At 37.7% G+C, this 27,864-nt stretch overlaps 6 protein-coding genes across 6 annotated transcripts; all 6 read right to left on the reverse strand.

Moving 5' to 3' along the window:
• Window positions 1-693: 693 nt before the first annotated feature.
• On the reverse strand, window positions 694-2,678 carry LOC141012339 (serum amyloid P-component-like). Its single transcript, XM_073485798.1, has 4 exons — window positions 2,624-2,678; window positions 1,516-1,618; window positions 1,133-1,424; window positions 694-980 (listed from the first exon to the last, which is right to left on the reverse strand). The coding sequence occupies exons 1-4, from the start codon at window positions 2,676-2,678 to the stop codon at window positions 762-764; spliced, it is 669 nt and encodes a 222-aa protein (XP_073341899.1). The 3' UTR covers window positions 694-761.
• A 6,575-nt stretch (window positions 2,679-9,253) lies between these two features.
• Window positions 9,254-12,507, reverse strand: LOC141012667 (C-reactive protein-like). Its single transcript, XM_073486195.1, has 3 exons — window positions 11,799-12,507; window positions 11,408-11,705; window positions 9,254-10,090 (listed from the first exon to the last, which is right to left on the reverse strand). The coding sequence occupies exons 1-3, from the start codon at window positions 11,885-11,887 to the stop codon at window positions 9,872-9,874; spliced, it is 606 nt and encodes a 201-aa protein (XP_073342296.1). The 5' UTR covers window positions 11,888-12,507; the 3' UTR covers window positions 9,254-9,871.
• Window positions 12,508-13,328: 821 nt separating this feature from the next.
• LOC141012664 (C-reactive protein-like) lies at window positions 13,329-17,498 on the reverse strand. The gene is made up of 5 exons (XM_073486193.1): window positions 16,013-17,498; window positions 15,802-15,856; window positions 15,343-15,445; window positions 14,956-15,256; window positions 13,329-14,049 (listed from the first exon to the last, which is right to left on the reverse strand). The coding sequence occupies exons 2-5, from the start codon at window positions 15,854-15,856 to the stop codon at window positions 13,825-13,827; spliced, it is 684 nt and encodes a 227-aa protein (XP_073342294.1). The 5' UTR covers window positions 16,013-17,498; the 3' UTR covers window positions 13,329-13,824.
• An 88-nt stretch (window positions 17,499-17,586) lies between these two features.
• Window positions 17,587-19,837, reverse strand: LOC141012666 (serum amyloid P-component-like). Its single transcript, XM_073486194.1, has 6 exons — window positions 19,820-19,837; window positions 19,661-19,717; window positions 19,422-19,473; window positions 18,717-18,819; window positions 18,336-18,633; window positions 17,587-17,855 (listed from the first exon to the last, which is right to left on the reverse strand). Exons 3-6 carry the CDS (start codon window positions 19,471-19,473, stop codon window positions 17,637-17,639), a joined length of 672 nt encoding a protein of 223 aa, XP_073342295.1. The 5' UTR covers window positions 19,661-19,717; window positions 19,820-19,837; the 3' UTR covers window positions 17,587-17,636.
• A 449-nt stretch (window positions 19,838-20,286) lies between these two features.
• Window positions 20,287-24,662, reverse strand: LOC141011599 (C-reactive protein-like). Its single transcript, XM_073484788.1, has 5 exons — window positions 23,484-24,662; window positions 23,231-23,314; window positions 22,189-22,291; window positions 21,806-22,103; window positions 20,287-21,109 (listed from the first exon to the last, which is right to left on the reverse strand). The coding sequence occupies exons 2-5, from the start codon at window positions 23,283-23,285 to the stop codon at window positions 20,888-20,890; spliced, it is 678 nt and encodes a 225-aa protein (XP_073340889.1). The 5' UTR covers window positions 23,286-23,314; window positions 23,484-24,662; the 3' UTR covers window positions 20,287-20,887.
• A 93-nt stretch (window positions 24,663-24,755) lies between these two features.
• LOC141011598 (C-reactive protein-like) lies at window positions 24,756-27,524 on the reverse strand. Its single transcript, XM_073484787.1, has 5 exons — window positions 27,503-27,524; window positions 27,272-27,326; window positions 26,371-26,473; window positions 25,991-26,288; window positions 24,756-25,048 (listed from the first exon to the last, which is right to left on the reverse strand). Exons 2-5 carry the CDS (start codon window positions 27,324-27,326, stop codon window positions 24,827-24,829), a joined length of 678 nt encoding a protein of 225 aa, XP_073340888.1. The 5' UTR covers window positions 27,503-27,524; the 3' UTR covers window positions 24,756-24,826.
• Window positions 27,525-27,864: the final 340 nt, after the last annotated feature.

Raw genomic sequence — 27,864 nt, forward strand, 5'->3', positions numbered from 1 at the left:
AAAGATGTTGCAATAGCATCCCATGCTAAATTCTAATTGTCCTGACATAAGGTATTGATTGTGCAGTGGTAATCACTGTTGCTTCACTGTCAAGGTTCAAGATCAATACTTGAGCTTTCAGTTTCAAATTTTAGCCTTCATTTATAATTTTGTCTTTAAATTGACAAGACATTTGACCCCCGTTTGGCTCTATACATACAGCCTCAACAACCTTTCATATAGGATGGGCATCCTGGGTATCACATGACAGGTGAAACATTTTTTATCAACTCAGATCTTTCAGCAGTACCACTGTCTTAATCGGATAACGTCGTAATTGCCTTCCGGCTGATGTACACAGATGTAGTATACAAAGAGTAGTTTGTGGCACTTTTGAACAGGAGCACCACAAGGGAGCCCAGAGGTGGATTGGGCCTCTGAAACACGCTGGACATAACAAATGCGTTGCATCAAGTCTTTTTCAGATGGTATCAAGGAGCCAAAAATGCCCAGGACACCACTGCCCTCCACTGATGCGCTGAATATTATTAAACGGTTTGAGTCAGAATGATGGAGTTGAAACTGGGTTACACTGTAAAAATGGCATTTTTATTGAACTGTCAAGAGGAACATCAACAAAAATGTTTTTTTCTTTCTTTTGAAATCCAAGCTGATTAAAGTCACAAAGCAAAGCTATACATAACCACTGTTAAGGTCTGCAGAGTGTAAGCATCATACTCAAAAGAAAAGACCTTGCATGGAGGTCTTATTTTAGCGTGGCTTTAGTAACAGGGTAATTGTTTATTTTCTATCAGCACTCTTCCGGTGGTCTGGAACTCCAGCGCCCTCCAGTTGAGCACGTTCCCTGGGGAGAAGTTTCGGTCATCCACGTAGCGCTGGATCTCACAGGATGAGAGGGCGTAGTCCCACATGTGGACATCAGTGATCATGCCAACGAAAGACTGCCTACGGTCAAACCCTCCACCGTAGGAATCCTGCTCCTGTAGAGATTGCAAAGAGTTTGTAGAATGTTTGTATCTGCATCTATTCTGTACAACTTTTGATCTGAAATCATTACTTAACATACAATAATTCAAACGCAGCAATCTACTGAATTTTCTGTGATACTATAATGTTTAACAATTAAACTTACCTGTCCGAGGATAACAATGGGTCCAGTGATGTTTGATCCTCTAGTGAATTTCTTAATTGAGGGCTTCCCATCCAACCACAGCTGAACCAGACCAGACTCAGAGTCCCATGTGGAACAAATAGGATGCCACATGTTTAACTTGTAGTCCTGACCTCCAAATCTAGCACCATTATTCACGACATCAACACTAATTATATCATCTGCAGCCTCCTTGAATATCAGGAAGGCATTGTCACGAGAGGGTGTGGACACAGAGAAAAGGGCGTGGCTTCTGGCAAGGTCTGTAATGGACCTGTAAGCAAGGAAAGAAAAAAATTATCTAACATGATACTTAGATGATGATGCTTATGATAGTGGGTTCTTTTGTTGCACTTTAACACTACCTGAGACAGACAGTCACAGCATTGAAATCCTGCCCTGATGTTGTCAGTCTCACATTAGCTGTTTGGGTTTCCTCTGGGAAGGTGAACATTTTACTAGAGAGATCTACAAAATAAGGGAAATAAGGGATAATGAAAATGATACATGCATACATACTGCTGAATTTACTACATTTTTGGTTAAAGTTGTTTCACACAAAATTATTAACCTGCAATAGCATTTGAACCACAGACTTTGATGGTATATGTGGAAGCACTGCTCTCCATATGGCCATTTAAGATTTCATAACAACTCTTGGTGGAAGATGACTAAACACATATTATTATTAAGAAGTTAAATAAAAAAGTTATTCTGTTTGGTTCTGTTCTTTTGCAAATAAAATAAGTAATTCATTGTTAAAAGTGGAAATACAACATAGTTTGATGTCAAGTCTGTCAATGAAACTAATGAATATCCAGTTGGAATATAATAAAACATTTAAATGTGCTACAAGTAACTTTAAATTGCTTATTGAACAGTCTCAATTTAATACTGATGCCTCTATATGAGCTATACATAAGCATAAGAGAGCATCAGCAAGACAAGGCTATTTCTGAATGATTTTTATAGTTATTTTTAAAGCCTGCAGAGTGCTGAGGATGAATTGAGGAGTCTCACAGCTTGAGGAAAGAAGCTGGGCTGATGATATCGTGCCGGTCCCACCAAATATTGCTGATAAGTCCAGGGAAGGAGTCTGTGTCTGGAGATTTTCATGTCTGCAAGGAAACAATCCGTCACTGCTCACAAGTATTGAACCAGGAACACTGACACAAGATATTTATTTATTTTAAAAAACGATTTTTTAGGCTTCAACTGGTTCTTCGGTGCATCTTTCTCTTCCTCTTTTGTGTCAGAGTTTGTAAGAAAAAAATCTTAGTTATCAAACTATATAAAAGACATTTCAGTACGATGACAATGATGAGATGTACTCAACATTAGTAATTTCCTCAAACGTTTGATTTTTCCAGTTGTTTTATCACAATAACGTAGGAAAAAAGTTTTTTTTCCAGAACACTAACAAACTGCATTCATACACATTTAACTTTATCATTAATTTCCCTTTTCTTTTACCTTGAGGAGTTGCAGCACATGCTGTCAGCATCACCAGGAGAAGCAGAAAAGCCATCTGATAAAAAGACAAATAAACCAACAAAAATACTCACTTTAAATGCTGCTGTTGTGTTGCTATTAAAACTAAAATAACCACCAGTGCTTCAAATTAATCTACTGATACCTGCCATCACCTTAAACAATATACAGTTCAATACAGATTCGGCAAAAGTCACGTTAATGTACTCCATTTATCATTGGATATCATGTTGTATTCCTACCTTGAAGTCTGGATGTTTTCCACAACAGTGGACAGGATTGCTGTTTTATACTCTTGCTGCTTCCTTGTTCCTGTTGGAGTGAAGACTTGTGTCCCATAATGCTTCATTGTAAACAGCCCCCCTTCTCAAGCCATTGTCGTGGGGTGTGCTGTGGCAGCTTTGTTTGTTCTTGTTTTTCCAGTTGTTTTCGCCCTGCCTGTTTCCCCCTCCTTTCCCCAATACTACATTCCTGCAGTAGCGGAGGCTGCACTATCAGGGCCCTAGTTTAATACTTTTTGTTATAATTTTAAAGGTCGATCCCACCCAAATAATACTTTGATTAATTATTTATAATTTAAAAGGTTGGTTCACCCGAACAATACTTTCTGACTCATTATTTACAGTTTTGAAGGTTGATTCCACCTAAATACTACCTTCTTCCAAGTACTTACGATTTCAAAGTTTTATTCCATCCAAATAATACTTTGCCTTGCAATTTACCTTAGTTGCCAATACTTGCAATTTGTATAATTAGCAGAATTAGCTAATTATACTCACCCACTCTCGACTTTGATATGATGTGATTTAAATAAAATTGACTTGACTAGATCTCAACCAGATACTTTAAAGTTTAGAAAAAGGCAAGACACAAGGATGACTCTAGGGGCAGATTAAAGATATATATTGCACACACACATCCAAAAAAACGATAAGCAAAAAACAAACAACAATAGAAACTACAATACTAAGAAACAAACATATTAAAGAAAACAATGTGAACAGAAGTTATAAGTCTGGTGAATCCAATCCTGTTTTCCAGTCCAACAAGCCTCAATGACTCTGAGAGTGAGAGAGTCCTGAAATGTCCCTATGGCGATACTGAACAGGTAGCTAAAAGAAAAACAGGCTAATGCAGTTGCAGCAAACTGTCATGAGCTTGTTATACTTAGTTAAGGTTATGCAAACTTATTGCACACGTCGTCAAGGCCGACATTAACTTTCCTGTCTAAGGGGGTATTCCATGAAGCAGGATTAAGGAAAAGCCTCGCTTATTTCGATAAGTCTGGCCTAATTAAGTGAGAGTTCCGTTCCATCACCGTGGCTTAAATGAATCTCCGCCTAGTAGCCATGATAACTTATGCTGCCGAACAAGCCTGCTCTGGGGCAGGCTAACTGTCAGGCTTAGTTTAGCTGTGTGTCTTCTTAATTTATATTGTTAATTTTTTATTATTGTTTTTTTGGTAAATATTCTGTCCTTTGGCTGCTGTGGCAAACAAATTTCCCCGTTGTGGGACAATAAAGGAATTCTGATTCTGTGTCAAAGAATGTCAGACTCCCAAACGACAGTTCTGTGAGGTGAATTGAAAGATTATAAAAATCATGTCTCACCACTTACATTGTTTGCAAATTCAAATATCAATAAAATCCCATTTATATAGCAGAAGTTAAACATCAAATGCAACTCCAAGTGCTGGATATGAAATGAGGTAAAAAGATACCACGTAGACCCTCGTCTCTGATTGGCTGGTAAAATAACCATCCAATTAAGGTCAATCCACACAAGCCTCGACTATTTAAGCAGTGCATCTAAGACAGTGTAGAAACACAGAAGGAGGACAGACAGAGACAGACAGACAGACAGAGAGTTCGACAGTGAGATAGACAGAATTAAAAATAGAGAGACAGGGTGACAACAGAAAGAAGGAGAGAGAAGACCACAATTTTTTCAGCCAACCATGTCCTGTCCCTTTATTGAAGATAAAGGTGGAGGTCCCCCTCAGGTGGAGGTCCCCCAGCAGTAGCAGTGGCCTGTTGTTTCTTTTTGGCGGCTACAATGGTACATATAGCTTAACTTTTAAGAAATAAACTGATAAATACATTTCATATTTCATTATAGGCTACATACCACTCTGGAAAATATGAATATTTTATCATGAATTTTGCACTTTAACACTACCTGAGACAGACAGTCACAGCATTGAAATCCTGCCCTGATGTTGTCAGTCTCACATTAGCTGTTTGGGTTTCCTCTGGGAAGGTGAACATTTTACTAGAGAGATCTACAAAAGAAAGAATAAAATGCAAGAAAAATGGTAAATGATTGTGTATATTATACAATCAACAAATAAATTATACAGCACACAGAGTGCTTCAATATGAAGAAGACGAAAGAACACACTTCAGGTTAATGATTGATTTTATTTTTCCAAATGGTTGACAGGGCTGATAATATTGTGACCAAACGGGCCGGGTCTGACCAAATATCACTGATGAGGTAATTAAACCGTGAACAGGAACCATTTCAGTACGATGACAATGACAAGAGATGTATATAACTAATTCAAACGTTTGACATGTTATTCCAAGTTGTTTAATTCTATTAATTTAGTTAAAGAGATTTTTCTAAATGCTAACAAACTGTGCCCATGTAACCTAACATTGATTTTTTTTTTTACCTCGAGGAGCAGGTAAAAAAAAAATCTTCTCACAGGGAGAAGCAGAAAAGCCAACTGATAAAAAACAAATAAACCTGCCATCACCTTAAAAAAAAGTGCAGTCACCTTATTTTACCCGTTCAAAACATGTCTTCATCCTACCTTTATGTCTGTATGAGGATGGTTTGCGCAACAGTCAACCAGATTATTTTCGCTGCTTCCTCATTCCTTTTGGTATCATTGTGCATTCCACAATGCTTCATTGTAAACAGCCTCCTTTAAACAGCCATTACATTAACACACATCCTGTAGGAGCTCTTTGGTAACTCAAAAAAAAAATCAAAGTTAAGGGAGATGTACCAATCAGTAGTGAGCTCCTGGCTGGGGAATGAAGGGCAGCAAAGGATCATCAGGTTAAGTTTTAAGGACATCAAACATTTTTTTTTTTTTTTTTTTTACAGTAGTTGTATTGTAAAAATAATTTTTAATTCAGTTTGATGTATTGAGCAACACTGAATCAAAAGGCATCGGTTCATTGATTGATGTTTTGATTGGTAAATACTTTGCGTTGTCTCACCAAAGCACGTGTTGTTCCATGGTCATGCTTTTGATCGGCTAAAATGTCATGCTGCAGCACATGAACAGGACAACATCCAATCTGTACTGTTACTATATCCTCTCTGCAGAGGACTTGGGTGAAAGAGGAGTCTGCACACTCCTCTCTCCACTGATGTGATGAGATTCAGTAGAGACTGGGGAGAAGCCTGACGTTCAGAGCGAATGTTTCCTGGAGAACGGCATCAGATCAGAAAGGGGAATGAACCCTGGAGAGGGATCAGACTGAGACGACTAGACAGAGCACACTCAACTCAGCGGGGAAAAACTCCCTGAGTTTGACCGAACTTTCAGACAGGATAAGATGTAGTTGATGGGCAAAAGAGAGAGAGAGAGAGAGAGAGAGAGAGAGAGAGAGAGAGAGAGAGAGAGAGAGAGAGAGAGAGAGAGAGAAAACACTCTTTAATCACACTTTAGTTTGCCAGTTCAAAAGGGGCTTTTATGGGATCAAATGTTTATTGAGATGAAAACACAAACCCGAAAACTAAAGGCAGCTTGTTTTTGTATTACATGATTAAATATAACAAAAAGTTCATACTGAGAAAAAAACCCTACAAAATGCAGAATAAATGTTTTAAATTTTTACACATTTTTCTCAATTGCTATTAGATATACGTTATCCTTGCCATTCAAATTAACACAAAAAAACATGAGTGTCGCACAGCATTTACTACAATCATTATAGAGACTGACCTCTCTGCCATTTTTCATGGGAAGTTGGACCATCTCCATCTGAGATTGTGTTAATGAAAACAGGTATTTCAAGTCAAACCATGATGTTTTCCTAACCCTAACCCTGTTTTTGTGCCTTAACCTAAACAGAGCATAAGCACAGCGTTGTGACAAGAGAGAAATAGAAAAAAAAACCTAAACAAAACATACAGTTGCGTCACAAAGAAACATCCAGTTTTAACTTATCTGTGGTTTAGTAGAAATGTTCTTAGCCGACATGTATTGTTGTGATTTGATTGCCACCTCATGTGAAGAATAAGTGGCAAGTGTGGTCTTCAGTGTGCATAACCTACCTGATGTTCTAATTAAAATGAAGCTGTTGGTGATCACCATTGGTCTCTTTTAAACCCAACAGAACACCCTCCTGGTTGAAATCAGGCTCTAGGTCAGAGCATTTACATCACCTCTGTATAGTAAGCAATTTATAAAGTGGGTGAAGGGCAAAGGTTGTTGTCATGGGACGCTATATGCTTTGAGAGCTGATCTGAGCTGGGACAAACTTGTTGTAAATAGCCAGTTTCAGCTCCTGTTATAGCATAATTAATGCCATTTACAGCTATATTCTGCTCATTGTGTGGGCAGTTGTGGTATCAGAGGGCTTGAAACAGTTATTATATATTAGCTGTCAAAACGTGTTATCAGAACGGGGCTGTACTATGGCAATCACAGACATAAAGAAGGAATGGGTTGACATTAAGTTAGATGCTAAAAAAAGGTCTTATAAAACAGGAGGTGTACCTGCATCATGACCCCGAGGCAGCTGTGAGAGCGAGACGAAACTGTAAAACTGTGGTATACGTTGCTGTGCTGAAGAAACGTCAATAATTTTTTTTTTTTGCACTTTCAGTAAATTGGCAAGACATGAATGACGATATGGTGGACAGAATATTAAATATGCATTAAGTTTCTCTTACTTCTATATTTTATCTTTGGTTGTATCTGTAGCTCAAAATTAATTCAGATTCAGAAGGCAATATCTCTACATGATTCGTATGACAGGTCAGGACCATCGATGAATTTCATTTGTACAGAAGAGGAAATTTGAGGGAATGTGTAAATGTAGTACTCTTAAATCATTTCTACACTCCACAAAACTATTGTATGAGTTTTTTGGGTGCATGAGATCTTGTCAGGTGACCTTGCTTGGACTGTAACAGAAAAAAAGACTAGTTACTGTAAGGCACATGCCATTGCACGGTACACACATAATGGAAACTTAAAAAGCAAACCTTTGACCTATTTTCAAAAGTACTACATGGAGCGCGCAAACTGTAGGGGAGCTCGACTTACCCCGCGTACGTTGAGCCAGCAGGTAAAATGAGCCACCCGCTGTATCTCGGTAACCATAAACAAAAGTAGTCATGTGACCACAAAATTACGTACGTACACATTTTCGATTCATGTTGGACTGAAGCAAATGGAGAGAGTGGTAAGCAAACCAGAGAAAAAACAAAAAAGATAATTGTAATGCCAAGTAAATTCATGATGTTTCTAAAGTGGGGCAAATTGTGCCATAGGACTACTTTTTTTGGATTGGTCATTGTTCTGAAACCATCATAATTAGATAACTTGTTTCACTTACATGGGTACACAACAACCTGAGATATATAGAGTAACTTTTTTTTTGAACAAATACACTTTTATTTTGCAATAAGATAATCAAATGTAAAAAGAGGCTCATCCTACCCCATTCTCCCCTACTTGTAGATTTTGGACACAGTAAAATAACAGTAAACATGGCACACTATGTAGCACATGAGGAGCAGCTCGGTAAACATTTTGCTCGGACACAGTCGGACAGCTTGTGGACAGGTCTGGAACAAAGGAGAAGATTGTGTGTACCAAACAGAAATGAATCAGATGCAGACGAGGGAAGAGGATGTAGCAGTTGCCGCCGTGACAGAGTCTGGTTCTACTAGAGGAAAACGCAGCGCCTTTTCTGCCCAAAGCAAAACAGTTTAGTAGGAAACATCCAGTTATCTCGCATCTAACAATATTATCTGCACACACAATCTGCAAGCACTTACAGCTTCTCGCATTGTACCTCTCTGCTATTACCAAATAACTTGTTTATTTTAGCCTGTTTCCTGCTGTTAGTGTGTGTGTGTGTGTGTGTGTGTGTGTGTGTGTGTGTGTGTGTGTGTGTGTGTGTGTGTGTGAGCGTGTGTGGGTGTGTGTGCTGATGCATAAATCAGATAGAGTATTCAAATGCTGCCCTGGCAGGGCATTAGGATGTTGCATCATACAAAGAAGCTATGAAACAAGCTTGCTCACATTCACTGTTTGCACTTTCACATGGGCTACTCCGAAACCCCATAATTAGATTAGATCAATTCTATATGTGCATAAATAAAGAGCTGAAACTGTGGGTAAGGACAAATATAATGGACCAAATGGTATGTAAACTTGGACATGTTGTGGTACACAAGAACGCACTGATATGGTTGTAATGACACCGTCCAGATCCTCTGATTTTTTTTTGTGGTAGTTAGTTAAGAAAATCAGGTATGTATAAGATGTCAACAACTAGTTAAAAAGACATTTGTGTCAAACTGAGGTAATGTGTTGTTCAAGTATGTATTCTTCCGAAAAACAGTATCAAAAAATGGTCATTTTGTCTTCTTTAATTTTAAAGGACAGGTCAGAATTTGAAATCTTGTCATATTTACATTTTGTTTTTTGTACAGACTAAACAGAAGAAATATAATCCATTAAATTGTTATTAAATTAAATACATCTTTGCTGTTTTGTAGGATTTTTTTTTTTGATTTTATCTCAAATATTACAATTAAAGGCCGTCACAAATGAGACCACTGGGAGGTGAAATTGAAATTGAATGATCTACAAATTAACTTAGCAAAGTTTTGACTGGATTAATGATTGTTTCACACTATGAATATGAGTGAACATATTAAAGGCAAAATGGGTATTTGTTAGTGTGGTTTGTATAACAGTCTAAGGCCCCTTCTCCCCAGGCTCAAGATCTCCCTCTTGGATGTGTGCTTACGATCTGGCACCTGGTTGATATGTGTGTAAATTTAAAAAGTTTAGAGAAACAGTCATTAGTATAATGAGAAAACCCCTAATCCACAAATAAAGCAAAAGATTAAAAAAAAAAGAAATTATAAAGAAAACAGAAAAAAACAATCTTCAAATTCTTCTTCTGAGTGATTTTTTAAAATCTGTTTTCTGACTTTGCAAGACATTGATAGTTTTGTTTAGAAAGTTTAATAACAGCTCTTTTGTTCATCTTCTATCAGTACTGGTCCTATGATCTGGAACTCCAGCGCCCTCCAGTTGAGCACGTTCCCTGAAGTGAAGGTTTGATCCACCATGTAGTTCTGGATCTCACAGGGTGAAATGGCGTAGTCCCACATGTGGACATCGGACAACATTCCCATGAAAGAATCCTCGATGACAAACCCCCCGCCATGGGTATCCTGGTCCTGAGAATTTGCAGACAATTGATATAACAGCTATATTATACAGTGCTTTATTTTTCTGAGACTTTATTAAAGACACCTACAGCAACAACTTGCAGAAGACTAAAAATTCTTATTATTTCTCAATATGGGAAGTTCTCACTCGAATTGTGGGTCTAAGAACAGAGGATTTCATTCACTGTACAGTTTGTAAATCCCACTGAGTAATTGTGATTGTGATTTTGGGCAATATAAATAAAACTGATTTGATTTGATTAAATTACAATAATATAAATAGTTTGAAATTTGGGGAATTAATAAAACCCACCCTCTCCTGTGAGTTGGATGGGAAGATTAGGTAATGATTTATATTTAAGTCCTTGTTTTAAGCATAAGTTAATAGGTAATATGTGTCCGAAAGCTTCCAAAGAGGGGCGCCCAGGACGCATCCTAATCAGATGCCTCAACACCTCAGCTAGCTGTGGCTCTACTCCGAGCTCCCTCTGGATGTCCAAGCTCCTAACCTTATCTCTGAGGCTGAGTCCAGTGAACCTACAGAGAAAACTCATTTCGGCCGCTTGTATACACGATCTGATTATCTCAGTCAGTACCCAAAGCTCGCTGACTAGTAAATTGAACGCTTCACCTTCTGACTCAGCTCCCTCTTCACCACAACGGCCCGGCACAACGCCCGCAATACTGCTTACAATGCACCAAACTACCTGCCCATCTCACACTCCATTTTCCCGTCACTCTTGAACAATTATGGTGTGTCTTTCTTTCACTCGCCTGCAAAACAATTGCATGTGCTAGCCAGATCAAGATCTTTACCAGAGGAGGCTTTAAGTAGAAAAATCTCAATACTTCCTAAACCACTGTCCAAAGGTACCAAAATCCTCTGACAATTTCACTAATTTCATTTATTCATATGGCAGATGTTTTTTTTTCCAAAATAGTGTGCCATATGCAACAATATAACCCAAAACCTAATAAAGAACAATTTGCATTTATATAAAGAGTTATAATCTGGACTATTTCTTGGTCGGCAGCAGTTGCCAGCAGAGACTGGAAGGTACTGCTCTTGGATTAGGAATAGTCCTGCGCATAACCTTTCATACAGTTTTTGTCTAGATTAAGCAAACAATATATAAGGTGTTAATAACTGAGTTTAGAGGTACTGGTAGGCCGAGGCTGGCTATTTCTTTGTTTTCCATAAATACTGCTGACTCTAGATATTTATAGCATGGATATGAAAATGGCATCATCTTCTCATCTAATTCTGTGTGAAAACACTAATGAGTGTCAACTATTTATTGTATGTATGGTGCTTAAAAATGGTACCTGTCCCAGAACAATTATGATGGGCCCACTGATACTGGATCCAGAGCTGATGAGTCTTAGGCTTGAGGGTTTTCCATCCAACCACAGCTGCGCCAGTCCAGATGCAGAGTCCCATATGGAACAAAGTGAGTGCCATGTGTTCAATTTGTAGTTCTGTCCTCGAAAATACTGGTTTTGATCCCTGACCCACAAGCCAATCTCATTGTTATGATCACTCTTGAAAATTAAGAAGCCATTGGAAGCAGAGGGTGTGGCCAAAGAGAACAGGGTGTAACTCCTTTGGAGGTCTGTAAAAGACCTGTAGGCATTACAAATATACTGTTATTCATGATGGTCTTTATTGTCAGAGATAAAGTGGGTTGTTTCAACCATTTTGCATATTGAGTACTACCTGAGACAGACGGTGACAGCCCGCAAATCCTGTTTCGTTGTAGTCAACCTCACATGAGCTGTGCTGGTTTCTCGTGGGAAGATGAACATTTTACCTGATAAATCTTAAAAACGTGAAGAATTAAAAACAAGAATTTGAAATTTAAAGCATATGACAAACAAATGAATTATACAATGACAAAAAAAAAAGAAGAGATGATTCACTGGAACAAAAATTCTAATCACAAGATGAATAGAAAAGTTGTGCTAACAACCCTAAAACATGTTGAATTTACTGTACACTTTTGCCACACCACTATAAACTGCAAAAAAAAAAAGAAGAAGTTATATTTATAGTGTACGCCAAGTTTTGGTTGAACCTCCAGTTCACAGCTGAACTTTGCCCTCACCACTACCTGCTCACGGCAGCTGTCAGCCTAATCATGTACTTTTTCACCTCTTGTTTGTTTGGTCCTGACTTTGCACCTTGGACTTGTTGAATGTCCAGCCTACTTGTTGCTGAACATAAGGGAGCAAATTGGCTGAGTTAGTGTCTTAATAGATTTATAAGATGTTTTCTGTATTGTATTTTTTAACAAACAAAATGAGAGGCAAAGTTAATAACATATTATGTGCGTTTTTTCCCCAATTGCTGCCATTATTATTATTATTATTATTATTTTTAAGCACATATTTTGTTTCGTTCTATTACATTAGTTTTACAAATTATTTATACATAGTTTAAAGAGTGAGCATAAATGTCACAAATACAGAGAATAGCAAACACCTGCGTGCCTGATACTCTTGCATTGCTGTTTTTTGTGATGCGCCATTTTTTTATTCACTTTGTTAAACAAAGAAGATTTAATTTATTTTTTAATTTATGGCTTCATGTTCCGGTAATTCGCAAATGTAGGTCGAAGGTCAATGTGGGCTCTAAAAAATGTCCTATATATTACATGTATCAAGATATACTTGAAGCTGCTCGGTGCATTTATATAACTGAAAAACAAGACAAAATCACTTAATAACACAGTTACTGGTGGTGTTATGATGGAGGTAAAATAAACAGGAGAAAAGAGAAATTCTGCTGCATAACTATTAAGCCAAGTGTTGTTCTAACCATCATGATGGCATGTCTTTAAGGATGGCAGTGTTAGTGATGTCTGTTGGTGATTGGTCCCGACTGAAGCATGTCTGAGGCTAATACTGAGGTTGTTATAGTGGGAAAAAAAAGTGTTTAAAATGCATTTATTTATTTGCTTTTATTAAAGTTTGAAATATAATCTCACCAAAATCAAATAAATTAAACTGTGGGACCAAATATGTATAGGTGCAAAAGCGTTTTTGATTATATTATTATATCCATCAGCGACACATAGTCCAACTTCAACTGGCTTTAGTGTTATATTTATCATCAGACATCAGAGTGGGAGTGATTTTCTTGATCTAATTCTTGGCAAGAATATGAAACATTTAAAGCTTCATTATTACCAGAGTCCTATTTCATTTTAGATAACCACTTACACAAAAGTGTCTGTGTTTAGCAGCATTATGTTAAAGTACATTTATTTATTGAATCTTTTCAGAAAACGAAGTGAAATTTTTACATGACATCCAATTTATTATTTACCATTTTGTGACTTATGACAATTCATTGTGGATCTTAGCACGTTGATAAGCTTCAGAAGGTATTAAACACAATACATCTTTGCTGTTAGAAAAGAAAAATGGTTTGATTTTGCATCAGATACAACCACTGAGGCCGTCACAAATGAGACCACTGCAGATGAAATTAAAATTGAATTATTCACAAATTAATATAATATATGATATGTTTGTAAAGTTCAAAAGTTCGGTGAAACAGTCATTAGTAAACAAAAGAAAAGCTATTGTTTTGCAAGGATCTGACAAATGAAGCAAAATATGATAATAATAATAATAATAATAATAATAATAATAATAATAAAGAAAACAGAAAAGATCATCTTCAAATGCTTCTTCTCAGTTATTTTTTTTCAAGACATTGATAGTTTTGTTTAGGAAGTTTAGTAACAGCAACTTTGTTTATCTTCTATCAGTACTGTTCCCATGATCTCGAAGTCCAGCGCCCTCCAGTTGACCACGTTCCCTTGAGTGAAGCCAAAGCTCAGATCCTCCATGTAGTTCTGGATATCGCAGGGTGAAATGGCGTAGTCCCACATGTGGACGTCAGACAACATGCCAGAAAAAGACTCATTTTCGGCAAACCCCCCACCGTGGGCATCTTGCTCCTGAGAATTTGTAGACAATCAAGATAACAGCTATATTAATTCTATATTCTTTTCTGTTATATATCCTATAAAGACATAGAATAAATCACAAAGTAGCGATCCACAGCAACAACTTGTTGAAGACTATTGACGGAGTAGTTTTACACGGCGGGAAATACACTTATTCGCTCTCGTGCCAAGAGTTAGATGAGAGGGGTTTTTTATCAATGTAATAACTCAAAGACTGGGAAACTATTTCATTTCACTTTCTATTTCTGCTCCACAACATTTCACAGGACGATATTGTACTTTTAACTGCAGTCATTAGTTACTTTACAGATCAAGTTTAACATACAATGTATATAGTGAACTTTTAAATCGTCATGCATTGTAAACAACTATGAAATGTGTATCAATACGATGATTTGTGTCATAGTTTGAGCTTGCGGTTGTTATTTCCTGTTTTATTTTAAAGTTCTGCCCTCATGTGTCATGTTTTGCTTTTCATTTCCTCTCTTAGTGTGATTTCCCGCCCTCTTTCTGTATTCACCAGTGTACTGCTAGTTAATCAGCCCTTGTGTATATAGTCTGTGTGCTCCCTGCTGTCGTTGTCAGTTCGTCTGTTATGTTCCACTTAGCCTGTTACCGTGTCTTCGTGTCCCTTCTACCATGGTTATAAGAAGTAAATTACAGAGTTTTAAAGGTACTTGTAGGCTGAATGTGTTACCTCTGGACAGACCCAGCCAGGATATTTCCTTGTTTTTCAGTCTTTGTGCTAAGCTAACATGCTGCGAACTCTGGCTTTATAAGGTAAATGACCCAAGAATGGCATTGATCTTCTCAATTAATATTCTGTAAAAATGCTCATCAACATATTTCCCATAATGCCAAACCATGCCTTGTATGTGTGATGGATGAAAACTGTACCTGTCCTAGAATAATTATAATGGGCCCGCTGATGCTGGATCCACGGCTGACGAGTTTCCTATTCGAGAGTTTTCCATCTAACCACAGCTGCGCCAGTCCAGATGCAGAGTCCCACGTGGCACAGAGCGAGTGCCATGTGTTCAGTTTGTAGTTTTGCCCGGCAAAACTTCCATAGTGATTCCTGATATGGACAGTAATCTGATCAGGTGCATCTGAATCCTTGAATATCATGAAGCCATTGACAGCAGAGGGTGTGGCCAAAGAGAAAAGGACGTGGCCTCTTCGGAGGTCTGTAAAGGACCTGTAGACATTACAAAGACACATGATAATTTTTATTGTCAGAGATACAGTGGGGATGTTTCACTCATTTTGCTTATTCAGCACTACCTGAGACAGATGGTTACAGCCTTCAATTCCTGTCTTGATGGAATCAGCCTCACATGAGCTGTGTTGGTTTCTTGTGGGAAAGTGAACATTTTACCATATAGATCTTTAAAAAAAAGATTGAAATTCAAAATGAGAATGAGGATTGTACAGTGAATTATACAATAAACAAAGTAATCATATAAATAGCAGAAAACAGCAACCCTGAAACATGTTGAATTGTTTCTCTACCATCCATTGAGCCACGCCAGAGTGTAAAATACCTGTATTCACAATACATATTTAACGTTTGTCAAGTTTTATTACTCTGATTGACAGGTGCACTTTGCCCTCTGCACTACCGGCTCATAGCTGCTGTCTGCCGGATCGTTTTCTTCATGATAGATTTCCTACTTTTGTATGGTAAGTTTCTGTTATGCTTCATTTTGTTGTTCATTTTGTTACAAAAACAATTCTTTTTACCTTGACGAGTGGCAGCGCACACTGTCAGCATTGCCAGTAAAAGCAACAACGCCATCTAATAGAAAACCATACAAAATGCAATAAATCAAACACTTTGTTGTTGCTGACACTTGATACTTTCTGTGACTCAAGTTGGTCAACTACAATATACAATACAGATAAAAATGGCTACAAATGTTTGTATAACAATGTATATATCGCTTGAACTTACCTCTAATTCTGTTTCAGGATGTTGTGTGAAATATTGTAGGGGAGATTTGAAGTTTTATACACCGTTTACTTCCTCATTGCAGTCATTGGCTAAATTTTATGGCTTCAGGTTCCAGTAATTTGCAATTACAGGTTACAAGTTAACTACGGACTCTAAAAAATATGGTATATTGCACTTATCAAGATACACGTGAAGCTGTTGAGTCACTATAAGAAACAATATAACAATCAAGACAAAAAAAAAAAAGAATTGACAAAACAATCACAGTGAGTGTTATAATGGATGTAAAATAGACACGAGAAAGAAGAAAGGTCTGCTGCATACCTATTAAGCCAAGTGTTGTTTTAACCGTTATGATGGCATGTTAATCTGTTGGACAGTGAGTTGGTCCTCTGCTTTGTTCCAGACTGAAACCTCTAACCAACTATTAGACAGAAATGACAAAGATTCATGACACCCAAACAGAGTATCATAGAACTTTGGTAACCACTTGACTTTTCATCTTGACCCATTTCACCAATTTTGCAACACAAGATATTTTCTTTCTTACTCATTTTGGTACAAATGTGTGAGGAAGATACAAAACTGCACTGATATGGTTAAAACAACACCATCCAAATCCTCAGATTTCTTTCTCAGGCTATGAGATTTAGTTAAGAAAAATCCTTGGGTATGTGTACGATCTCAACAAGCATACTAAATGTGTAACCCATATTTATGTGGAGGTTATGAGTTATTAAGTTGTAAAGACATTCATGAGAAACTGAGGCTCATGTTGAGGTCGTTATTCTGGAAAATCTAAGTGTCTAAAATGTTTTTTTTTCTGCCTATATTTAAATTTAAATTATAATCTCACCAAACGCCAACTCACCAATCATACGCCCCCCCTGCCATGCAGCTACATATCAAAATAGCCGACCGTGTGACCAGGAGCTCCCAGTGAACACAGCCAATCGAGTGATGACAGGGCTCACCGAACACGGCCTGAGCAAGACCTAACACAGCATCCAAGACCAACTGTGGACAGTTTGATGATTGTGAAAACAGAACCAAGGTGGTTTTGTTGCCAGGTTTGGCTCCTTGCTCCAGGCAGAGCAGGCAGAGGATACAAGAGGTAAAACCAGAGAATACTAACTCCATAAAATATGATCTGATGATGACTTTAAAGGTATAACAGGTAGGATTTGTTAGTTTTAGTAGATTTAAAGTTTGTAAACACAATTTTGAAAGGCCTCTCCTCCCCAGCTCAAGCTCTTGGATATGTGCTTATGATCTGACAACTGGTTGCAACATCCTGCCCTCACACCCTGCATGCTGTTAATGGCTGCAGGCTGTACAACCTCTTCCTAAAGGTCGGACACAGCGAAATAAGAAAATACAGGCAGAGGGCATGGTCTCTTCAGATACGGACACTGCTACACACTTTTTCAATAAGTTTAGAATAAGAACAAACATACTCATTCTGCCTTTAAATATAATGTTGGCAACACATAGCCAAAAGTTCAGAGAAACACTAAAGAAAAACTTTTGTTTCATGATGATCTGAAAAAGATAATAAAAAGAAAACAAAAAAGTTAATTTTTTCAAACCTGTTTTAAGACATTGATAGTTTTGTTTAGAAAGTTTAGTAACAGCTCTTTTGTTTATCTTCTATCAGTGCTGGTCCTATGATCTGGAACTCCAGCGCCCTCCAGTTAATCACGTTCCCTGGAGTGAAGCTTAGATCCTCCATGTAGGTCTGGATCTCACAGGGTGAAATGGTGTAGTCCCACATGTGGACATCGGACAACATGCCAGCAAAAGACTCTGTGATGACAAACCCTCCACCGTGGGAATCTTGCTCCTGAGAATTTGCAGACAATTGAGATAACAGCTATACAATTATATATATATATATTTTCTGGTATATATATGTCCTATAAAGACATAGAATAAATCACAAAGTAGCAATCCTCAGCAACAACTTGTTGAACACTATTGACGGAGTAGTTTGACATGTGGGGAAATACGCTTATTCAGTCTTGTGCCAAGAGATAGATGAGAAGATTATTATCAATGTAATAATTCAAAGACTGGAAACTTAGAGATAGACCAAGCTTGACTCTAATAAGGTGTTAATTACAGAGTTTTAGAGGTACCTCTTACCTTTTACCTCCAGTCTTTTCGCTAAGCTAACATGCTGCTAACTCTGGCTATACTGTATATTTAAGGTAAATGACAGGAGAATGGCATTGATCCTCTCAACTAACTGTCAAAACGCTCAACAGCATATTTCCCATAATGCCAAACCATGCCTTGTATGTATGGTGGGTGCGAACTGTACCTGTCCTAGAACAATTATAATGGGCCCGTTGATGCTGGATCCACGGCTGACGAGTTTCCAACTTGAGGGTTTTCCATCTAACCACAGCTGCGCCAGTCCAGACGCAGAGGCCCACGTGGAACAGAGCGAGTGCCATGTGTTCAGTTTGTAGTTCTGCCCCGCAAAATACACATACTGATTCCTGACATGGAGATTCATCTGATCATGTGCATCATCCTTATAAATCAGGAAGTCATTGTCAAGAGAAGGTGTGGCCAAAGAAAAAAGGGGGTAGCCTCTATGGAGGTCTGTAAAGGACCTGTAGATAATACAAAGACATAATGATCTTTATTGTCAGAGATACAGTGAGTTGTTTTATTCATTTTACATATTAGGCACTACCTGAGACAGACAGTGACATTCCTCAATTCCTGTCTTGATGTAGTCAGCCTCACATGAGCTGTGTTGGTTTCTTGTGGGAATATGAACATTTTACCATACAGATCTTAAAGAGGAGAGAAATTCAAATTCAAATTGATTATCTAATAGAAAAAAAATATATTCAGTGAAAATACTGGTTAAAAAAAGTTAGATAAAAGATGTTTTGAGAGGAGATACACTGAAGCAAAAACTCTTTCCATCCATTGAGCCACATCACAAAAAACTACATTTACTCACGATTAATTTATAATGTATGTCAAGTTTTATTGATGAACCCACATGTGCAGTTTACAGCTGAACTTTGCCCTCAGCACTACCTGCTCATAGAGGCTGTCTGTGAGAGAAAATGAATTGGAGCTGGAGGCTCTGTCCAGCTCACTTGGCACAGTTATCTGCCATTATTTGTTTACCTCTTGTCTGTTTGCCCCTTCTCTATGCACCTTGGACTTATTGACTTGTCCTGACTGCCTGCAAATTGACCAAGTAATGGTCTTCATAGATTTTCAAGATTTGTTTCTGTGTTGACTGTTTACATTTAAACAGACTAAAGGTACATACCAAAAAGAGTGAGCATAAAGGTGACAAACATCAAAGAATAGCAAATTCCTGTGAGGCTGATACTATTACGTGGGTCATTTTTGTGATGCTTGATTTAGTTATTTTTACCTTGAGGAATGGCAGCACACACTGTCAGCATCGCCAGTAGCAACAACACCATCTAATAAATAGCCCATACATAATGCAACAAATCAAATACCAGAGTGTAATACACTGCAAATATTTTTTTTGTCTCTCAAATTGGTCTACAATATACAATACAGGTAAAAATGGCTAAACATGTTTGTATCAAATGCAGTCAAGTCAAATTCCTCTATTTTAAAACATAAGTCATGCCCTGATCTTACCTTGAATCCTGTGTCAGGTTGTGTTGTGTAACAATAAACACATTCGTCATCAAGGTCCAGTAATTTGGCAAGCAGGGGTGTACCAACAGCAAATGTTTGTGGCCCCAAAAAAGATTTTGGGAAAAGGGGCCCCCGATGGCCAGTCATATTGGCACATTTCGCAATGACAACTAAAACCCTTTTAAACCTTCCTTGAGACACTTCACAGTGCACTGCCGCTGCTTCAAAACCCCCTAAGCAGGGCCCCTTCTGGGAGTGGTGGGAGGACCATGAGGAAGCTCCTCCTTATTTTCTCAGCTCAATTTTTGGTGTAGGGCCCCAACAAACTATAGAATCACAACTAGTTACCCATATATGTGAAAGTTGTGAGTTATTGAGTGATAAAGACATCCATGTGAAGCTGAGGTACTGAGGCTGATGTTTGGGTTGTTATTCTTAACAAAAAAACATTTAAAAACATTTTTTTCTCTGCCTGTTTTGATTATGACCTCACCAAAATCAAGACTGTGGGACCAAACAATAGGTGCAAAAGTTTGTTGACAACTAAACAACAAACTGTCCAACTTCAACAGAAACACTTTCACTTGGTGAAGCTTAAAGGAAAGAGGAAGGAAGACAAACATGACTAAATGTGAATAAAACTTTAATACATGACCTCTTCCAAGAACATTTCTGAGTCAAAGACAAATTTGTATGATCCGAAGCTACTTACATCTCATTTTTGTTTAGACATACTCCGCTTTTGAAGTTATTTGGTTATTTATTACATTTACATTACATTTATTGTTTCAGAAACAAACACAAACACTTTACATGATATCCAATCTATTATTTACAAATTTCGTACTTACAAAATGTCATTGTTGAGCTTAGCGAGTTGTTGAGCTGCAGAATTTATTAAACACAACACAATTTAACAGTTGGAAATAGCGAAAAAAAGAGTTTGATTTTGCCTCGACTACAACCATTAAAAGCAGTCACAAATGAGACCATCAGAAGAAAACTCAAACTTAGTAAATTCACTCAGCAAAGTTTTAACTGGATTAACGACTGTTTCACACTATGAATATGAGTGAACACATAAAACAACTCATGCTAACAACTCGTAGTCAAAACAACATAGAAACACTCATTAGTAAGGTAAAAAAAAAATCATTCTTTTGCAATCATCTTACAAAAACAGATGATAAAAGACTTTGTAAGACATGACAAGTTTTGTTTCAAAAGTTAAGTGATCGACCACTGTTCGTCTTCTATCAGCACCCTTCCTGTGGTCTGGAACTCCAGCGCCCTCCAGTTGAGCACGTTCCCTGGAGTGAAGCTTATAAACAGATTCGCGTAGTTCTGGATCTCACGGGGTGAAATGACGTAGTCCCACATGTGGACATCAGACATCATGCCAACGAAAGACTGCTTTATGTCAAATCCTCCACCGTGGGAGTCTTGCTCCTGTAGAGATTGCAAAGAGTTGAGATAACAGTTATGTTGTACTTTGCTATATATTTTTAATGTCTTATGGACAAACAACAATTCCCAAGAAAGAAATTGTTTTACACACATTCATTTGCTCTCCTGCCGAGAGTTAGATGAGAAGATTATTACTGATCTCATTTATGTAAGCTTGCCCTAAATATATGGCTGGAGACAGCAATGGTGAAACAGTTAGCCTGACTCTGTCTAAAGGAAAGAAAATCTGCCTATAATTTCAATAATTTTTTGTGGCAAGAGCCTTCGCCCAAACTACATAAAAATGAATGTTTAATCTATACCAAAATTCAACTGTAAAAACCTTAACTAAAAGTTGACAATTAGCTGTTTTATGTTGGACTATTTCTTGGCCAGCAGCAGTTGCCTAGAAGAGATTCCTGGAGGTAACTGCTCCTTGGTGAGAAATAGTCTGCTATAACCCTCTGTAAAAAAGGGGGATTGTTGTTTACAGAGATTATGAGATGCTGTTAATTCAGATTGGGTTACCGTTGGAGAGAGCCAGGGTAGCAGACTGCAGACTGTAGCTACATATTTGCAGCACAGATATGAGAATGGTATTGCTCTTTTCATGATACACTCTGTGGATAAAGATCATTAGAGTGTTTCCCTTGATGCTGAACTACCCCTTTAAGTAGCTATGGTGTGTAAGCAACGTACCTGTCCTAAAACAATTATAATGGGCCCGTTGATGTTGGATCCAGAGCTGATGAATTTCCTATTAGAGGGTTTTCCATCTATCCACACCTGCGCCAGTCCAGATACAGCATCCCATGTGGAACAAATTGAGAGCCACGTGTTGATTTTGTAGTTCAGTCCACTAAAATCACTCCAATGATTTCTGGCCCAGATATCCAACCTATCATCTGCTGCTTTCTTGAACATCAGGAACTGATTGTCACCAGAGGGTGTGGCCAAAGAGAAAAGGCTTTGGTCTCTCCGGTGATCTGTAAAGGACCTGTAGGCATCACAAATACACATAATGATTATTATAGTCAGAGATACAGTGAGTTGTTTTATTCATTTTACATATTCAGCACTACCTGAGACAGACAGTGACAGCCCTCAAATTCTGTCGTGATGTAGTCATCCTCACTTGAGCTGTGTTGGTTTGTTGTGGGAAGGTGAACATTTTACCTGATAGATCTTTTCAAAAAGAGAGAATTTTAATATCAGAATGTGAAATTTAAATTACATACTAACTAAATTTCTCATACAATGACAAAAAGATATTCAGTGGAGATCAAAAAGAAAGTTTTCTAAACGATGTTTGAGAAGACACACAGTGAGGCTGCTACCTTGTACCCAGGCAGATTGTTTCACAGCATGCACACAAAAACACACGAGCATGCCGCTAACATTAACTAGTCATTGTTTGTCCCAATGCCAGGCACCTGAGTTTAAGTGGGTCACACACTTTCACCACAATAGCCTTGAGGAAAGAGAGTATTTGAGGTAGGAAGAGGCAAACATGACAGGAAAGAGGAAAGTAAGATGGAAAACAAAAGAAGAGAAAGAAAGGTGACGATGTGAAGAAGGAACAGGTGAAGCAAAAAAATGGGATGAAGGGCAGCGAGGTAGGGATGAGCTATGGCTATGAGCTTTTATATTTTACTATTATCTCTAGATCTTTACATTTTTACTGGAGTGCAACCATTACAGTAGTTGACACAACTGGGCAATTGCAATTTTGCAATTGCAAAATCACAGCATTCTAACCATAATTTTTCACATGCTTGTATATCCAGATAATTGTATCAAGCCACCTGTTAAAAGGCACCACGGGGAAACCCCATAACCTCTTTTAGATCGTCACACCTTTATTTTAAATGCTTTCTACGCCCATATTGAATCTACTGTACATCTTCCATCCATAGAGACACATCACTAAAAACGTATTAATATCAAGCTGATATGTGTTTAATTCTATTAAATTAGATAGAAAAAAAATTTTTTTTACATACTTTAAAGACTGAGCATAAAGGTGGCACATATGAGAAAGAATAGCAAACTCCTGTAAGCCTGATATTCTTGCATGCTATATTTTTTTTATGTATTTTGTTAAACAATTAAGATTTATTTTACCTCGAGGAGTGGCAGCACACACTGTCAGCAACGCCAGTAGAAGCAACAACGCCATCTTATACAAAGGCAAACACACTGCGAATACTACCAGAGTGTGAAAGAATGCAAATTAATATTCTGTTATTCAAGTTGGTCAACTACAATATACAATACAGATAAAAATGGTTACAAATAGTTGTATATAATGCAGTCATGCCAAATTCCTCGTAATTACTATTAGTATATATATTACTATATAATGCCTTGATCTTACCTTGAATCTTGGGTCAGGATGTTGTGTGAAACAGTGTAAAGGAGTGTGGCTTTTATATTCTGTTTGCTTCCTCATTCCAGTCATTTATCAATTTATGACTTCAGCAATAGGTTACACGTGAACTAAGGGCTCGTTTTATAGGGTATATAACACTTATCAATTTACACGTGAAGCTGCTTATCACTGTCAAAAACTGAAAAACAATCAAGACAAAAAAACAGGTATCAAGTAATAATAAAAGAGGGAGAATAAACAAGAGAAAGGAGAAAGGTCTGCTGCATGTTACATGTTAAACTTTATTTTTCAACCATGATAATGGCATGCCTTTAAGGATGGCAATGTTAGGCTGTTGCTTGGTTGGTGGGTTGTTGGTTGGTTGGCTGGTTGGTTAGTGGGTGGGTGTGAAACAGTGTAAAGGAGTTAACTGAGGACTCTTTAAACTGTCTTATAAGTAAGTATATTACACTTATCACTGATACACATGAAGCTGCTTACCACTGTCAAAAACTGAAAAACAATCAAGACAAAAGCATGCATGTAATAAAGGAGAGAGAATAAACAAGAGAAAGGAGAAAGGTCTGCTGCATACCTGTTAAACTTTATTTTTCAACCATGATAATGGCATGCCTTCAAGTTTGGCAATGTTAGGCTTTTGTTTGGTTGGTTGTTTGTTCAGTTGGTTGGTGTCTGGGTTGGTTAGTTGATGGGTTGGTTAGTTGGTTGGTTGGTCGGCTGAAATATTCTGTTTGCTTCTTCATCCCAGTCATTTATCAACTTATGGCTTCAGGTTCCAGTAACAGATTTTTTTTTTTTGGCTACTAAAGCTAGTTAAGAAAAGAAAAGTAATTGGTTGTGTATACGAGCTCAACAAGCATACAAAGTGTTTACGCATATAATAAGATATAATGTGCAACATTTCTGCATTAAAACATTTAAAAATAAGTAGACCATTGTTATATATTTTGTTGACATTATATTGTATTATATTGACATTATCATGAATTGTATAATCCAGAGAAATCCATATTGCATTTGAGGCAACAGTGTGTTTTAATTGGTTGCATGTCACTGAACTTGTGCAGATGAGCCAGGAATAAGAACATGACTACACGGGACTACATGTGACTAAAACTTTAAACATTCATTCGTCCATGAAAATTTCTGCTTAGATTTTCAGTGTCAATGGTGGTTGCTTAACAATGAGGACAACAACTCCCATGATCCCACTCTACTTATGCTCCATTTAAATTAAAAAACAGAAAACGAAATCAATTAATTTTCAAATGTTTCTTTTATTATTTTTTGAAACCTCTTTTTTGACATGAAAAGTTTTGTTTCAAAAATTAAGCGATCGACCACTGTTCTTCTTCTATCAGCACCCTTCCTGTGGTCTGGAACTCCAGCTCCCTCCAGTTGATCACGTTCCCTGGAGTGAAACTTATAAACACCTGCGCATAGTTCTGGATCTCACGGGGTGAAATGACATAGTCCCACATGTGGACATCAGACATCATGCCAACGAAAGACTGCTTACTGTCAAACGCCCCACCAGGGCCGTCCTGGTCCTGTAGAGATTGTTGAGAGTTGAGATAACAGTTATGTTGTACTTTGCTATAATTTTTCAAATATATATCTCATGAGAACATTCCAGAATTATCAAAGTAGAAATCTGTAGCATTTTTGGAAGACGATTAAAGAAATATTTTTGACATTTGGGGTAAGACGTATTCATTTTCCTGCCAAGATTTAGATGACAAGTTTGTTACTTAGACTTATTTATCTAACCTTGTCCTAAGTATATGGCTAGAGCCAGCATTCTGTTAGCTTATCATTGCACAAATACTGATAACAACAGGGAGAAACTGTTACCCCTTGATTCCACTGGGCATATCTCTGTTACCTGGCTTGTGCAAAGCTGTTTTTTTCCATCGTCCACACGGTTTCAGATGCAGAGCATCATGCCTGCCCGATATTGTTGACTTGCTCATTTGTGTTTATATGTGTGAGTAGGCTATGCAGTTAAACTGTTTTGTTTTCTGTCTGTCTTACTGTATGTGTTTACTGTAAGTATTTTCGACTTTAATGTGCTGTAGATCGCAAGTCTGCACAGGGGGTTTTATTTTCTCGCTCGCGAGAATGGGACAGGAAAGACGGATGGATGGACAGGCGTATGGACATATGGACAGGCGTACGGACGGACAGACAACCCAAAAACATAATGCCTCCGGCCATGACTGTCACCGATGCGTTGGCATAAAAATTGAGGGTTGTTGTTTACAGAGCTGCTGTTAAAGCAGAGAGGGTAGCCAGGGTAGCTGTCCTCCTGCTGTTTAGTCTTGGTGCTAAGCTAAGCAAACATGCTGCTGACTGTAGCCACGTATTTGCAATACAGATATGACAATGGTATTGATCTTCTTGTGTAACACTCTGCAAAAAGGCTAATAAGTGTGTTTCCAATGACGTTAAACCACCCCTTTAAGTAGCTATGGTGTGTGTAAGCACCGTACCTGTCCTAAAACAATTGTCATGGTCCCTGTGATGTTGGATCCAGAGCTGGTGAATTTCCTACTAGACTGTTTTCCATCTATCCACAGCTGTGTCAGGCCAGATGCAGCATCCCATGTGGAACAAATTGAGAGCCACGTGTTCAGTTTGTACTTCAGTCCTCCAAAATCTGTCATTACATCTTTGGCCCAGATTTCAAACTCATCATCTGCTGCTTTCTTGAATATCAGGAAGTCATTGTCAGCAGAGGGTGTGGCCAAAGAGAAAAGGCTGTGGTCTCTACGGAGGTCCGTAAACGACCTGTAGGCGTTACAAAAACACTATGGTGATTTTTACGTTGAGAAATACAGTGGGTTGTTTGAATTTGCATTTTTGGGACTACCTGAGACAAACGCTGACAGCCTTCAAATCCTGTCTTGATGTAGTCAGCCTCACATGAGCTGTGTTGGTTTGTTGTGGGAAAGTGAACATTTTACCGTGCAGATCTTTGAAAAAAGAGAAATTCAAAATCAGAATGTGAAATGTAAATTACATAACAGCCAAATTAATAATACAATATCAAAAAAGATTCAGTGGAGAAAATAAAAGAGAGTTTTATAAAAAGTTTTGAGAAGTGATAAACTGAAGCAAAAACTCTCATCATTAGATTAAAGGATTAGTTGTGCTAACAACCTTGAAACAGGTTAAATTTACTGTACACTTTTTCCATCCATTGAGCCACACCACTATAGACTGCAAAATACATTTCTCACAATAAATCTGTAATGTATGTCAAGTTTTATTGATTAACATGCACCTCCAGTTCACAGCTGAACTTTGCCTAATTGTGTTCTCAAGGGATTCTCTGTCTCATAAAAAATGAAACGTAGTTTGTACCGTCAAGCTCACTGCACTCAGTTTCTGCCCTTTGTGTTCAAGCCATTTCCTGTTTTGATATCTGTCAATATTTGATCACCTCTTGCCAGTTTGCTCATGCCCATGCCTTTGCACCTTGAACTTGTTTACTTGTCCTGATTGCTTAGTTGTTGCTGAATGCAGGGCAGCAAATTGACCAAGTATGGTGTTGTATGTATATTTTTTTCTGTATTGATTTTTCTGAATGAAAGAATTAATGACAAGGACAATAACACATGATGCATTTTATTTCCCAATTGTTATTATTATTAATAATATCTAGCTCATAATTGTTTCTTCCTTTTTAAATCAAGCCTGACACTCTTGCATGGTTCCTTTTTGTAATCATTTTGACATTCGCTTTGTTCAATGAAGAAGATATTTGTTACCTTGAGGACTGGCAGCACACACTGTCAGCATCACCAGTAGAAGCAACAACTCCATCTAAGACAAAGACATAAACACACTGCTAATGCTTTTGCGACCAGAGTGTAAAAGACTGTGTATTCATTTTCTGTGACTTAAGTTGGCCTACAATATACAATACAGGTGAAAAAAAAAGGGTTACAAATATTTGTGTATAATAATATATTCCTCTATTTATCATGCCTTGATCTTACCTTGAATCCTGTGTCAGGATGTTGTGTGCAACAGTGTAAATAATGATGACTTTTATACTTTGTTTGCTCCCACATTGCAGTCATTTATTAACTTGAGCTTGGCTTTTGGTTCCAGGAATTTGCAAATGTAGGGTACATGGTCAAATGAGGGGCTCTGTCACTAAAAAAGACTTCGCCATCAACAAGATGCCTTTAATTATTTATTTTAACAATAATGACAATGATGTGTGAAGCTCAACTATGCTTGTAGTTTGGCTCATGCGGTTGTGTAGAAGCTTTGGTAGCCGGGCACGACAAACCCCCGAAAACACACATTTACTTAAGGCAAGACTGGGTGGGTCTGAGATTTTTTAGATCTAAAT

This window comes from Pagrus major, chromosome 17 (assembly GCF_040436345.1).
Source record: "Pagrus major chromosome 17, Pma_NU_1.0".
NCBI lineage: Eukaryota > Metazoa > Chordata > Actinopteri > Spariformes > Sparidae > Pagrus > Pagrus major.

What these genes read in the sequence shown, in the direction of transcription:
- LOC141012664 (XM_073486193.1), bottom strand. Translation starts at nt 15,856, where the DNA reads ATGGCGTTGTTGCTTTTACTGGCAATGCTGACAGTGTGCGCTGCCACT. An exon ending in GCTGTAACCATCTGTCTCAG is followed by an intron (nt 15,257 to 15,342) that starts GTAGTGCTGAAT and finishes TAATGTCTACAG; the next exon opens with GTCCTTTACAGACCTCCGAA. An exon ending in TTATAATTATTCTAGGACAG is followed by an intron (nt 14,050 to 14,955) that starts GTACAGTTTTCA and finishes ACAAATTCTCAG; the next exon opens with GAGCAAGATGCCCACGGTGG.
- LOC141012339 (XM_073485798.1), bottom strand. Translation starts at nt 2,678, where the DNA reads ATGGCTTTTCTGCTTCTCCTGGTGATGCTGACAGCATGTGCTGCAACT. An exon ending in GCTGTGACTGTCTGTCTCAG is followed by an intron (nt 1,425 to 1,515) that starts GTAGTGTTAAAG and finishes CCTTGCTTACAG; the next exon opens with GTCCATTACAGACCTTGCCA. An exon ending in CCATTGTTATCCTCGGACAG is followed by an intron (nt 981 to 1,132) that starts GTAAGTTTAATT and finishes CAATCTCTACAG; the next exon opens with GAGCAGGATTCCTACGGTGG.
- LOC141011598 (XM_073484787.1), bottom strand. Translation starts at nt 27,326, where the DNA reads ATGGAGTTGTTGCTTCTACTGGTGATGCTGACAGTGTGTGCTGCCAGT. An exon ending in GTGTGCTGCCAGTCCTCAAG is followed by an intron (nt 26,474 to 27,271) that starts GTAACAAATATC and finishes CTTTTTTCAAAG; the next exon opens with ATCTGCACGGTAAAATGTTC. An exon ending in GCTGTCAGCGTTTGTCTCAG is followed by an intron (nt 26,289 to 26,370) that starts GTAGTCCCAAAA and finishes TAACGCCTACAG; the next exon opens with GTCGTTTACGGACCTCCGTA.
- LOC141011599 (XM_073484788.1), bottom strand. Translation starts at nt 23,285, where the DNA reads ATGGCGTTGTTGCTTCTACTGGCGTTGCTGACAGTGTGTGCTGCCACT. An exon ending in GTGTGCTGCCACTCCTCGAG is followed by an intron (nt 22,292 to 23,230) that starts GTAAAATAAATC and finishes CTTTTTGAAAAG; the next exon opens with ATCTATCAGGTAAAATGTTC. An exon ending in GCTGTCACTGTCTGTCTCAG is followed by an intron (nt 22,104 to 22,188) that starts GTAGTGCTGAAT and finishes TGATGCCTACAG; the next exon opens with GTCCTTTACAGATCACCGGA.
- LOC141012666 (XM_073486194.1), bottom strand. Translation starts at nt 19,473, where the DNA reads ATGGTGTTGTTGCTACTGGCGATGCTGACAGTGTGTGCTGCCATTCCT. An exon ending in GTGTGCTGCCATTCCTCAAG is followed by an intron (nt 18,820 to 19,421) that starts GTAAAAATAACT and finishes CTCCTCTTTAAG; the next exon opens with ATCTGTATGGTAAAATGTTC. An exon ending in TTATAATTGTTCTAGGACAG is followed by an intron (nt 17,856 to 18,335) that starts GTACAGTTCGCA and finishes GCAAATTCTCAG; the next exon opens with GAGCAAGATTCCCACGGTGG.
- LOC141012667 (XM_073486195.1), bottom strand. Translation starts at nt 11,887, where the DNA reads ATGTTCATCTTCCCACGAGAAACCAGCACAGCTCATGTGAGGTTGACT. An exon ending in GCTGTCACCGTCTGTCTCAG is followed by an intron (nt 11,706 to 11,798) that starts GTAGTACTCAAT and finishes TAATGCCTACAG; the next exon opens with GTCTTTTACAGACCTCCAAA. An exon ending in TCATAATTGTTCTGGGACAG is followed by an intron (nt 10,091 to 11,407) that starts GTACCATTTTTA and finishes GCAAATTCTCAG; the next exon opens with GACCAGGATACCCATGGCGG.